Source organism: Bos mutus, chromosome 7 (genome assembly GCF_027580195.1).
Source record: "Bos mutus isolate GX-2022 chromosome 7, NWIPB_WYAK_1.1, whole genome shotgun sequence".
Lineage (NCBI taxonomy): Eukaryota > Metazoa > Chordata > Mammalia > Artiodactyla > Bovidae > Bos > Bos mutus.
The window spans coordinates 93,342,069-93,355,873 of NC_091623.1; the positions used below are offsets into that span (position 1 = coordinate 93,342,069).

The following is a 13,805-nucleotide window of genomic DNA, read 5'->3' on the forward strand; positions in this document are numbered from 1 at the left end:
AAGCAAACTGCATGAATTTAAATTCTGGCTTGGCTGCGTATTAGCTGTGTATTGATTGGGTATGGTATTTACCTCTGTTTCCTTATCTGTAATGATAGTGTCTGCTCCATAGAGTTGTGAGGTTTAATGATCTGACACCTAGAAGTGTCCAGTAAAATTGCTATCATTTTGATTGTGTTTAGGTGACATCATCACTTCTCACAGCATCCCTGGAGGAAGGTGGCACTGGCTGTGTCCTACAGGTGAGGAAACTGAAGCTTGGTAAGAGCACCTTTACTAGACATTGTACTTAGAATCATAGACAAAACCATGGCCAGAATCCAGGCCTGACTATTTTAAATATCCTGCTTTTTCCTCTATTTCATACAATACCTTGAACAGTTACCAGAAAGATTGGTTCAAATCAAGCCATATTCACTTCCCTCCTTGGTCCCCCTTATGTTCAAGGTCTGACTTGCACAAGATGTCGGATGGCCATCCAGAACCCCGTTTTGTAGCCATGATGATGTTAGCTACCTGGGACTTTTGGCTCAGATGGTAAAGAATCTGCCTTCAATGTGGGAGACTTGGGTTTGATCCCTGGGTGGGAAAGATCCCTTGGAGAAGGAAATGGCTACCCACTCCAGTATCCTTGCCTGGAAAATCCCATGGACAGAGGAGCCTGGCAGGCTACAGTCCATGGGATCACAAAGAGTCAAACACGACTGAAGTGACTTAGCACGCACACCTATATAAGTAGGTCACAGTATTATAAGTCAGTCACATTATAGCTACAACAGAAACCCCTAAAGGGCAAGTCCTTTTGGGTAATCAAGAAAAATGTTTTTTTAACAGACTTCCTTTTGTAGAGCAGTTTTAGGTTCACAGCAAAAATATGGGGAAAGTATGAAATTTACCATGTGCCCCTCCCCTGCATGGCACAGTCTCCCCATTATTGTCACCCCCCACCAGCGAGGTACAGTTGTTATAAATGACGAACCTACACCAGCACATCGTGATCACCTAGGAAGACATTTTCTGTAGCTTTTTATTTTCTAGTCCATTCCTGTTCTGCGCCTTAAATACTGCCCGTTTGTCTCGCTGTGGGGGTAGGCAGAGTTGACTTTGCCGTCTGAGGAGCCCCGTCTTGGCCATGTTAACGCCCCACGGAGGTAAACATGAGACAGAGCTGCCTGGCGCACGACTCAGACCTCGGCCCTGAGCCCCAGCACCAAGTTGTTGCACTGGTGAGAGTTTGTCTCAGGAGTTTCCTCTGTAAATATTATTTCTCCAGGATGTCCAAGTTTCATAGCTCATTTTCACTGGATTTCTTTCTGGCTAAGTTGCTTAAACATATATCCTTCTACAAGCAGAGCTGGCAGGAAGGAGTAACACCCAGCGCGTTGCTCGCGTAGCTGACTAGGTGTCCAACTGCCTAGTGTGACTTCATTCCAGTTTTCCAAACCTACATCCTCCTGCAGCTGCTGCTGAGGGGTGGGAGGGAAGGAGAGCAAGTGGGAGAGGGGGGCTTACAAAGAGAGGAAGGGACTGGCCAACAGCCTTGGCGGAAGCAGCAGCCCTTCCCTCTTGGAGGGAGCAGGGGCCTCAGGGGAAGCCACGAGTCAGCATGTATGCATGTTCCGGGCATTACTTGCTGGGTGCTCCGCTCAGTGTGGGCAAGGTCTCCGCCTTCAGGGGCTTACACCTATTGAGGGTCAGATGACCCAGAGTAATCAAGCAGTACAATAGCAAAAACTCCACTTGTTTTCGAGCTAAAAGCAAACAAAAGTGCAACAACCAAAACCCTCTTTTTTCCCTCTCTCTATAATTGTTTTCTCTCTCAAAAGCAGAAAATAATGTACAGTGCGGGAAAAAAGCAAACTGCAAAAGAGTATTTATGGTAAATCCTTGATGAAAATTTTGTAAACAAAACAAACCAATGCACATAGCTTATGAATAGATAGGGAGTAAAAGATAAAAATGTGCACTTGATTCAGTCCAAATTCATAGCAGTGGCTGCTCTGGGGAGGATGAAAATGACTGAGACTGGGGAGGGGAGTGGAGGGAAATTGCCTTTCATCCTAACTCTTCGTTCCTTTCAAAAGACAATACTGAGGCAAGAACAGCCAGCAAGTTGGTAACAGTGGTTAACTTTGGGTAATGGGGCTGCCGATGGTTTTGTAGTGTTCTGGGTGAGGCTGGGTAGTTGATGTGAAAAGCCTGGTTTGTAGTTGGTGGGCAGACACTCAGTTTCTTGCTGCTGGTGCTCTGTGACCCAACACAGACTTGACCTCGGGGACCATCTAGACCTGAATGCAGGGATCTGCAAAAGATGTGTCATCTTGAGGGCAGACACACCTTTCCGACTCACTGGAAAAGACCCTGATTGAGGGCAGGAGGAGAGGGGGGCAGCAGAGGATGAGATGGTTGGATGGCATCACCAACTCAATGGACATGAGTTTGAGCAAAGTCCGGGAGATGGTGAAGGACACGGAAGCCTGATGTGCTGCAGTCTGTGGGGTCACAACTTAGTGACTGAACAACAATTTAAGGGCAGACAGGGAACCAGGAAAGCTGGTGAAGGGCCACTCAGGTCACACCTGCTCTGTTCAGTGTCTTCTTCCAGCACCTTCCACCAGGTTAGCACCCAGGACACAGGGGTGGAGGGAGCGCCTCCTCTCTCCCATATGGGGAATTTAGGACTTGCTCTCTATGAGCTGGGTGGTCAGTGGCTCTGTAGCATCCCAAGGATGAAGGGGCAAGTACTTTTTGAAAAACAAGGCAAATCACTCAGCCCTCTGGGGAGTTACTGTTCCCCATCTCTGAAATATGGACAGTGACTTTTGACTTAGCAGAAGAAATGAAAAGCAATTTTCAAAAAAGGTACTCTAGTGATGGTTACAAGTTTCTTAGAGAAATTCAAACTTACAAAGCACTTTAAAAATGTGCTACAGAACGACTGGAAGCACTTGCCTGATGGACTAGTAACCATAGTGTCCCCGGTAGAATCCAGTCCTGCTCCTTGCCCAGGAATGCATTAAGGTGTGCTGGTTTGGGAATGGCCAATTTATCAAAAGTAAATGTCAAATAACTGAAATATACAGGATGACCTTTGCAACCCATGCTCCTGTCTCATCCTTTGGACCCTTCAGGGGTCTTTGCTTAGGGGAACCTAGGTAAGGGGGAGGAGAAGGCAATGGGGTCACGAAGAGTCAGTCAGCATTGGAGAAGGAAATGGCAACCCACTCCAGTGTTCTTGCCTGGAGAATCCAGGGACAGAGGAGCCTGGTGGGCTGCCATCTGTGGGGTCGCACAGAGTTGGACACGACTGAAGCGACTTAGCAGCAGCAGCAGCAGGAAAGGGGGATGCCAGGAATCTGAGTGGATATGCTGGTCCCTGTCTAGAGATCTTCCTTCTTTTCCTGAGGAATTATAAGCTGGTATCTCTGGTTTTCTCTTCTGTGCCTCAGAGCCTTCCGTTAGCTCTTCATAGTAGTTTAGTCAGTAAGACACATGATCACTTACATTCCAAGGATAGAAAGAAGGAACAGGAGTTAGAACCTGCCAGTGCCAAGAGACATGAGCTTTGGGGCACCATGCTATTCTCTTCCTGTCCTTCCCTAGGAATTTTGAAAGGTAAGACTACAGCTGCTGCTTTCAGCAGGATGAATGCTGCGGAGGGAGGTCCTGCTTCTGCAGCACATTCCTCCATGGCCTTTAAGCCTGCTTTCCACCTCTGCTCTCCAGATAGAGGCCCAGAGAGATTACGTGCCTGGTTTATTCTGGGTTGGAGACTTCCCGTCCTTTGCCTTGTTTACCCAAAATGAGGTCAGCCTCATTCAGAACTTGGTGAGGTTGTTTTATGTCAGTGGCATTTATACTTAAAATGTAGCCACAAGCCGGGCACCGTAAAACATTAGAGAAAGACGGAGAAGAAATAAAATGGAGTTTGTGGGGGAAAAAAGTTACAGTGGTTTGGATACGTGTGTGTGTGTGTGTGTGTGTATGAAAAAGACTTTTCTTAGAATGTGTAAAGGTGTTTGCTTCTCCTCTAGGGTCTGAAAAAGGTGCCTGGAAAATTTTGATACAGTCCATGGACTGTGTGATATTTAAAAAAAAAATAGTCTATCTGGAAAAATCCCTCTTGTGTAAGCAGATAAAGAGCTGGTAGGGAGGAGAGGGTAGGAGGCCTTCGGCAGGGCGTGCCACCAGGGAGAGTGTGCCTGTCTGAAGACCAGTCACTCTCTCTGATGCCTGGCTCTGCCCACTGTGGTCACTTGAAGAGCACACCAATGCAGTGGGGAGCACAGTGGGTTCGCCGTCAGGTGGTGAGCCACAGCAGGATGGGGAATCTGGATCGCCCCCAGAACTGCGGGCAGGAGGGATTCACTAAAGGGAAGGAACCCTTTCTAAAGGGCTGCAAAGCAGGGTTCTGGGGACCGGTGAACTCCTCTAGTGCCTTTAGGATGTGGTTTGATTTATAAATATTTGATTGGCACACACTTTGCTCAGGAACATTTCCATTTGTGTGGTGAGTGGTGCCGGTAATCCTGCTCCCCATGAAGCCTCGTACGTGCTTGGGGAGGTGAGGGGTGCGTGCCACGGGAGGGGACTGCAGGTTTGGGATGCTTGTGAGCTTTTTCCTATCCTCCAGTTACTGCTCCAGAAATAGGTTATGGCCCCCTTAGACAGAGAGTGAACTCCCTCAAAAGGAGCGGAGTCAGGCACGGAGCTCCTTCTTGCTTTGCCCAAGACAGCTTGCTGTGCAGAGAGGCGAGACAGGGCAGGGCTTGCAGAGCTGCTGGTGCCTGGGTACAAGGTAACCACATGCCAGGCCTCAAGAGCTCCAAGCCCGGACAGTCCTGAGATACCGAGATGCAGGGAGCTGGTGTAGCATTGGTTTAACTCAGCACACTCCAAAGATCAGATGGTGAGACGAGGAAGGCCCAGCAAGCCTCAGGATGCTGCTGCTGATAAACACCATGTTCCAGGCACTTATCATGTGCCTGGCAGGCTGTTAAAGACATTCACAAACTGTCATACTTAAAATTCCAACTTTCTTATGAGGGTGGGTACTGTTGCCATCCTTGTTTTTAAAACAAGGAAACTGAGGCATGTGGAGGAAAAGTAACTTCCCGACAGGGAAGCTGACAGGGAGCCAGTGAACCGCAGTGATGGGTCCTGCATCTACTGGGCCCGCAGATGGGCTGTGTGAATCCAGTATGTTCATTTAATTAGTGTGTGGTGTGAAACCACGGCTGTGGTGTTGGTGTCAGGGGTGGAAGTGTACTATAAGCTGCTGCTGCTGCTAAGTCGCTTCGGTCGTGTCTGACTCTGTGCGACCCCATAGACGGCAGCCCACCAGGCTCCCCATCCATGGGATTTTCCAGGCAAGAGTACCGGAGTGGGGTGCCATTGCCTTCTCCGAGTGTGCTATAAGAGAGCCTTAGTTTTGGAAGATGCAGCTGTGGGTCGGTGCCAAGTTTCCCAATTACTGGCTGTTCCCAGAGCGCAGTGTTCACAGAGTTAGTTCACAGGGCAGTTCATTATGAATGATAATTAATAACCTCATCAGGACCGTGGCTAAGAGGAAGTTAAATAGTCTAGTGCAATGCATGGCATATATTAGGTGCTTGATAGATATTTATGGAATATATTATTGAATTTGAATTTATTTGCTTCCAACACAGTTCATTCACTCATCAAATTAATATTTATTGGCCATGATCCTGACCGCCCAGCCATGTGCTTGACACACAGATTGCAGTGTTGAGCTGAGAGAGACGAAGTCCCCATCATCAGGGAGCCCAGTGAGGCAGGAGACCATTAGATAATTGCACAAGGAAATGTGCAGTATGACCCCGAGGAGGGCTGCCTCGATACACAAGGCGCTCCTCAAACACTACATGTCTGAGGTGGAGCTGGTCCTCATTCCCTGCCCCTGTTCCTCCTCCAGGAGCTTCCCTCTCCTGGTGATGCGGCCACTTACCAGCCCCCCAAGCCACACCCTAGGAGTCAACAAAAATCTCACACCCTGCCCCCAGCGCCCCTTCTTGCAGTCCTCTCTGGTCCTGCCTGGCCTTCCTAGTGTGGCAAAGTAACAGATGTCCATAGTCTGCATTGCTAACTGCCTACAGCTGTGATTTGAGCCATTGTAAAGGGATAAACCAAAAACATCTTCTCTGTAGGCCAGGAATTCCCACCTATGGAGACCTCTGACTCAGGTCTACCGGACAGTGGTCCATGCACATCCATCCATCCTGGGTTTATCCCACTCCAAGAAAGACCTTGGGTTAGGTTCTGGGAAACTTACTCTCCTGGAGGTAGGAAGGGAATACATTTTGCAGACTTCTCAGTTTTGTCCAGGGTAGATCAACTGGTTGGGGACAAAGAGAAGCTGTGAAAGGAAAGCTGTTTTTTTTTGTTTGTTTGTTTGTTTGTTTTTTTTGCTTTATAGTACTGGAAGGCGTATAGTTCCATTTTGCATGGTTTATGTAGATTTATTTAAATATTTGATTGGCTTTTAGAAATACTCTCCCTGGAGGAAGTTTTAGAGTGTGGTTATCCACATATCTTCATGGTCTCTAGTCATGCTCAAACTAATGATCAAGGAAGACAAACCACTGTGCTAACCACCCAGGGATCATCCACTCCGTGCTTGCCCAGGTTAATTGTTTCTGAAGAACCTTAAAATTCAGAAAGATTGTGGCAGTACCACCACTGGGCAGAAGAGGGCGACAGAGCCACATTTAGTGGGTGCATCCATGGCAAGGAGTCAGTCCTTTTGGCTACAGGGTCTCATGAGTTTTCAGCTTTGTCAGACACACAAGGCAGTGTTGCTTTTCCCATTGCACAGGTGAGGAAACTGAGCCTCAGTATTTCCCCACTAGTTGAGATAGCCAGGAACACTGGAGAGTTTCACATTTTTGTAGAGGAGAAGATGGTGGGAAGGGTCTGGGGGCTGGGAGACTTACCTCCTTTTGCAGAGCACTTTATGCCAAATGGAGAGAATGATAATGGTCGGGTGCTGATCCAGTTAGAAAGCGGCAGCACAGGAATATGACCTCAAGGTTTCTGACTCTAAATCTAGGCCTCCTGACTGCAGGGGGTACATGGATTACCTGGGTGTCCTGGCACTGACAGGTAGGGCATGGATTTTGGCTTACTCAGCCTGCTTTGCTTTCTGTCCTCCTTGGCCCTTGTTCTTAGTTGTAGACTAAGTAAATAGGCCAACACAGCAACTCTGAATGTTGCCAGAGAGGCCTTGAATCCAAACCTGAATCCGAACCCTCGGCTTCCTGGGGGGCAGTGTTCCTGAAGAGAAGGGCCTAGGGAGGGCCCTTAAGTGCTACACAGTGTCCATGTGCTGTGCTGAGTGCCTGGAAATGTTGGCGGTGGTAGTGATGGTGACAGTGGGGACGACAGTAGCAGCATGAACCGACCTATGGGGAACTGTTACTCTCGGGCAAGAGACTGTGCCGAGAATTCTCACTACATTGTCTCACGTAATCCGCCCAAGAAACTTGGGAGGCAAGTAATATTGCTCTTCTTTTACAGTTGAGAAAAGTAAGGCCGGAACAGTTACATAACTAGCCTGAGTTCACTTGGGAAGTAATTAATCCACCATCACTCTTGTGTCGACCTCCTCACACACGCTCCTGTGCTACTGTATGCTGCCCTCCAGGGCTTCTGACATCTCAGGGCAGGCAGCTGAATTTGCAGCACTATGCAGAAGTTGTCTCACATTCTGTACCCAGAGTGCAGACTATAATGTTAACAGTGAAGTCACATGCCCTTTGTACAGAAATTCTAGTACTTGGAATTGTAATTGTAGCCTCCTGTGACCCCAGAATTTAAGGTTTCACAGAAGAGCCAGCTTAACCCCACAGAACACATCACTAAGGTTGTCTTTTCCTCTGGGATGCGGAAGACCAGAGAACATTCTCGTTGATTCAAAAAACTGATAAGACTTACTGCTGCTGCTGCTGCTAAGTCGCCTCAGTCGTGTCCGACTCTATGCAACCCCATAGACAGCAGCCCACAAGGCTCCCCCGTCCCTGGGATTCAGGCAAGAGCACTGGAGTGGGTTGCCATTTCCTTCTCCAACGATAAGACTTAATATAAATGTTTAAAACCTTCTAGAAATGACAGCTTGTTCCGTTTGTGTTATATGAGGCAGATCACACAAAATGTGTAGCTTGCCTGATACAACACAACAGATTGAAGTCTAAGTTCATTTATTTGCAGTGAACATTGCTCGTGTATATGTTTGACATACTCAGTAGTCTTTTTTTTGCTATACTCTGGCACATATTTTTCATCGATTATAGGCATTCAGAAGTCCATCTGAAGACAAGCCATTAAAACTAAGCTGACCCTGCAGCAGTCAGCCCCAAACTTCCTGCTTCTCATTGCAAGGGTCTGCTTGGTGGGTGAGAGGGAAGGGACAGTGCCACCTGGTTGGTAAATGCTAGCTCCCGCCCCCATCATCTGTGCTTCTGTGGATGGAGAGTGAGCACCACTGGGGTGACCGTTTGTGCTTAGCGCCTGCAACCTTTGGTGTGTGTGCAGACATGCTAAGTTGCCGCAGTTGTGTCCAGCTCTTTGCGACCCTGTGGGCCATAGCCTGCCAGGCTCCTCTGTGCATGGGATTTTCCAGGCAAGAATACTAGAGGGGTTGCCATGCCCTCCTCCAGGGGATCTTTCCAAGCCAGGGATCAAACCCATGTCTCTTGAGTCTCCTGCATTTTCAGGTGAGTTCTTTACCGCAAGTACCACCTGGGCAGCCTTAACCTTTGGTGTAAATCAAATCAATAATAAAGACTACCATCACATCAAAGCAGTGTTCCGTATCTCATTTTAAAGCCATCCTGCACAACCTTAAATTCTACCTGTGCTATTCTGTGTCTCCTGATTTCATCCATACTTTCCTTCCCTTGGTTCATGACACATTTGACCCCTCAGACCCTCTGAACAGGGACCAGATCTGACTTTTGGCTCCACTCCAACATCTAATGATTTGGTGGGGCTCAGGGAATCCCCAGTGACATCACAGTAGAACCCAGACACCTCATATCAAACATACACACCACTGCCAGAAATACTAAAGCAGAAGGGAGAGATTTTTGTTCTTAGATAGTCAAGGAGAGTCTTTTCTCCAAAGTCATACCGCCATTTATCAACACCATCTGAGAGCAGCGCTGGCAGGAAAGCCCAGAAGAGATAGTCAGCCTTTGGCTCAAATCGCTCCTACTCTCCTGTTTCTATAAGGTCTGGAGAATGACTTTACCCCTCCCAGTTACCGCAGCCACGTCTGCATGATACGCAGAGCAAGAGCAGCATAATTAATGATGTGTAAGACTACGATTGTGAACTAGGATTTCACAAATCAAGCCCAGTGGAAATACAACCTGGAGAATCGGTTAACTTGAAATTGAGCCCTTGTCTGTTGGGAGTTTATTGCCCCTGCCCCGTGTGGCCCTTCCCGTCATGGAGTGAGAAGGGCCCTGACTGGCCTTGGGGATCAGGCCTCTCGCTGCTTACAGGAATCTGGAACAGTTGAACATTGGCAGCCTGTCTGATCTCACAGCAGATATGTTAGGTCAACAGAGAAGTCCTCTTAAACTCTTGAAATCAGACTCCTTTAGGCAGGCTGTTGCCCTCACAACTCCCCCTTCTCCACACCCAGACCCTCTGTACCTTGCTACCCCTGCGTCTGAGTGTGTCATGTCTGAAGAGAACCTTGGAGAAGGGGAGAAGGGGGTACAGCCCTTAGCTATTCTCCCTATTCTCCCTTCTCCTGTCCCTGAGTAAGGAAGATACCAGAAATGTGAGATGGGTGCTTACTGTGCTGGTCGCTCCTGTCCTTCGTCCCATCCACTGTGCCATCTGGGAGGATTCTCAGGAAGTAGCCCCCGTTGCTGCAATAGAGGAGCTTGGGCTTCTTGTAATTGCCTAGAGGCAGGTTAAACTTCTCAGTCAGGGCCGTGAAGGTCGTGGTTTCTCCTTCAGCCATGGCTCAGCAGCTGCTGGTTGTGGCTGTTTCAAGGCTGTAAGAAATGAAACAACCCTGTAGGATGTTCTTCCAGCGAAGGTGCTGTGTGCACTTTCAAGAAGGCAAGGAGAGCCTCAGGGCACCGGCTCCTGGGTGGGCGGAAACCACAGACTGCCCAGGTGCTGCCCACAGTAAACGGGCCTGCGCAGTGGCCAGTGGTTAAGGAGGGATGGTCCCCGGCAGGGGAGGGATTTTCAGTCATTTCCCACTTACCAACTGGACACAGCTTTGGACCAGGCTGTGCGTTTTTTGGAATATCAAATTTGATCATTTTGGCGGATGGAAAAAAAAATAATGTTTTGGTCCCTCCTTCTGATCCACACACATCCTCAAATTAAACACTGAAGTTGCACTAAAATAACACTCAGGGTCTGGCTGAAACCCACAAAAGCCAAGAGGCCGGCACCGAGGTTGTGCCCTCCACCTCCCACTGTTTTGCCCAGGTGCTGAGGCCTGTGTACAGAGATGGCCCAGGGAGCCTAGGCACGCGAGACCCGTGGGGGAAGGGGTGGGGTGGGGTGGGGTGGAGTGGAGTGTTTCGAGCTAGCCAACAGTTAATGTGTAAAGGAAAATTATGGGTTTGCTGGTGGGAACGGAACCAGAAGTGGAGAAGTAGGCACGTGGAGGTGTTAGGTGGGGTTTTTAAAGGGCCATCACTGTGCCAAAGGAAATTTTATGGGGTGGAGTATTTTGAAGGTTCTGCTGGCTGTTGCCTACGTCCACAGCTTCCTGTACATCCTCAGATCACACAGGGAAGACAGTAGTCTATCCCTGGTACAAAGACTTCCTTCACCCTAATTACTTCCTAATGAGAAGTCTTATGACACAGAAACCATTGTATGACCTTCTATGACCCTCTAATGCTATGCATACCCACTGTACACAAATTATATTATCAGAAACGCACATATGTATAAATGCATTAGTGGACCCACTGTACACAAATTTATATTATCAGTGTACAAATAGATTAGTGGACGCACTCTACACAAGTTCGTATTACCAGTGTACAAACGCATCTGTGGCTCTCTACGAACTAAAAAGCAAGGCCGATAAACTTCAGTATTTTAAAATATCTACTTGCTCCACCATGTAGAAGACTGGATCGGTGCTCACTACAAGGACTGCACAAGAAAGGTGAAGAAGAGACCAGAAGACCACCGTGGGAATTTCATCTTATAAGAGTGAGTAGATGCCAATTGTACACATTGATTATCAAGTGGCTTTACAATACTAGTGATCATCAGCATCATCATTAACATATTATAGGCTAGGAGTTAACTTATGTCATTGAGGCAGACACTGATATTATCCTCAATCTTTTTATAAAGTGAAACCAAAGCTTATAGCTGCTCATGGCCTGTCTCAACAGCTAGTAAGTGAGCCTCTAAAGGGGTCTGTTGAAAGAAAGCCCCAGCCTGCCCTTCATTACCATGACAGTATTAAGTGACTTCAGTGATAGCACAGTATTATTAGCAGAAGGGGGGTTTACTCATAGCCTGGCACCTACCTCTGCACCCATGACCTGATCATTCATTGTTACTCATCTGTAACCCAGGTATTGGCTGTCCCCACCAACAGCCTCCACTTTTGCCCCCATGCATGTTATCATTCCCTGGAGAACCCATGTCACCAGGCGTTAGGAGCCCTGTGAACTTAACAGAAGGCCAGCCAGTCTCCTACATTCCTCACACTCCCCTTCCAGCCATCCGGCCATCCCTGGAGTGGCTTCAGGGAGCTGCTTGCATAGAAGGTAATTCCAGCAGAAATCAAGACAGCAATTTGGGTGATTTGTCCTGGTGACTTTGGAATTAGAGTTCATGTTAGAAGCCTCCATGTGTTCCTCTGCTCCGGGCATTTTAATGTGTCTGGTACATCTCTTCCAATCTGCAGCCACACGGGCTATGGTTTGAAGTCCCTCCAAGGATCCTCAGAGTTTTGCATACACCATGTAAACTATCTTTAAAGTCAGACCACCTCCAAATGTCTCCTTCACATAAGGCAAAACTTTGTCTGGTCCTTTTCACATAGTACCATAACAGATGGAAAATTAATTTCATATACATCAGTTCCACAGGGCAGATGGCAGAGTTCACCTTGCACAGCTCTTTGCATTCTCTTCCCAAAACCTCACTCTCTTTTCCAAAACCCTCTCTATCCACAAGGCTCCGAGTGTCTGTGCCCACCTCTGTCTCTGTACTCATCCCTGTTTCTTCCCAACCTCTCAATGTCCCTCTTCCTCCTCTTCCCCATTCCACACAATTCTGGAATCCCCTCTGATGTAAAGCAATTCAGTGTTTCCAAACATGGGCATTTTCACCCATTACCTGTCATCAGCATACAACACTGACCAGATCCTTGTTCCTTAAATTATAGCTAAGAGATAATCCATACTTTTTGTTCTATTAGTCTTCTTTTCAAGCACCTAGTACTTAATTAGGTACAGGAGACAATAACTGTATACTAGTGGTGGCCATTTCACTATACTCATTTGTATTCTCCATCTTAGACAGACAGAATTTTGTTTCTTGTTGTCCCTGGATTTTCTCAAAGGGAGGTCCCCATGAGCCCTGGTCATGCAGCAGTTGCTGTGGTGAGGATGGTCTCTGTTCTAGATCTGGCACCCATTAGGAGTCTCCATTAAGTTGGTTTCTAAGTGTTGCATATGAATTTGGCTCTACTCATTTACATTGTTGCTTCCATCCCATTGGGATGAAGGGAACATATGCACCAAAAGTCTGGCCAAGGTTGGAGGCATTAGTTCTGGCCAAGATTTCTACTTATCCTCTCACATTCATGTGTGTGTTAAGCCATGAAGCCTGGGCTTTATCACTGCAACTCTCACCAGATAGGACCTCTGCCAGAGGCCAGGCACCCCTTCCCTCTGGTTTGCATTGCGGCCTGGGGTTATACAAGCCCCCGCCTCTGCTCTTGCCTGCTCCACCCAGTAAGAGGTGCAGTGACAGTGTGGCTGCATTGACTTAAGATTGTTCCCATCACCCTTCAGTTCAAATCCATACCTGAAATCTGAAGGTGATATGCTGATGCCTGAAAATAAGCCTTGAGTTCAATGTGAATTTGGTAGACTGTGACAGTGGCATTTATGAATCAGCTGTAAAACATACAAAAACGAAATATTTTTTCAAAAATGAAATTCCAGAGGCACGAAATGCCCCTCCTCTTTTTGTTTTGTTTACAGTTTACTTGTATTTTTAGTAGTGGTTGGTCCAAAGTTCCTTGCCAATCCAGTAAGTGTTAAAGGGACAGGCATGAAGAAAGTATATGACGTGATAAAACCATTAGGCAGCAGCCTTACCAGACCCTTGGGGATTTTCACAAATTGCTCTAATAAATGAATCCATTAACTATGTGAAATCAGGCATAGAGTATAATGGAAATTTATAAGCCCTACTCCTGGTTACTGTGATCTTTTTGTTGGCTGTCAGGGAAGGGAGTTATCTCTGGGTATGTTGGGAGATAGAAAAGACCAAGCCCAGAGGTCTTTTGTCATGTGCTTGGCCCAGCCCTCTGGGATTGGGGCCCTGGGGAGATTTTCTCGACTTCCCAGTGACAACCAAAGTGAGGAGAACACCAAGCCTATTGGAACATTCATATTAAGTCTGACATATTTTGTTAGCTGTAGCCTCTGGAAGAGAACCTGAGCTCTGACACATGAATAGGATGTTAAGTATATGCTCTTACCCAGGAATACAATAGTCACTTTTCAGTGTGAGAGAGTAAGGAACACTGTACAGCTCTAGCTATGCTCAAA

General features: G+C 47.4%; 1 protein-coding gene across 7 annotated transcripts in view; it reads right to left on the reverse strand.

Moving 5' to 3' along the window:
- Positions 1–13,805, reverse strand: part of FGF1 (fibroblast growth factor 1) — a 106,600-nt gene that overhangs the window by 13,732 nt on the left and 79,063 nt on the right. For all 7 annotated transcript variants that reach the window (XM_005904296.3, XM_070374540.1, XM_070374536.1 and 4 more), the window contains one exon: positions 9,826–10,028. In XM_005904296.3, coding sequence (XP_005904358.1) covers positions 9,826–9,994 — 169 coding nt within the window. In that variant the 5' untranslated portion in view covers positions 9,995–10,028. The remainder of the gene's footprint in view (positions 1–9,825; positions 10,029–13,805) is intronic.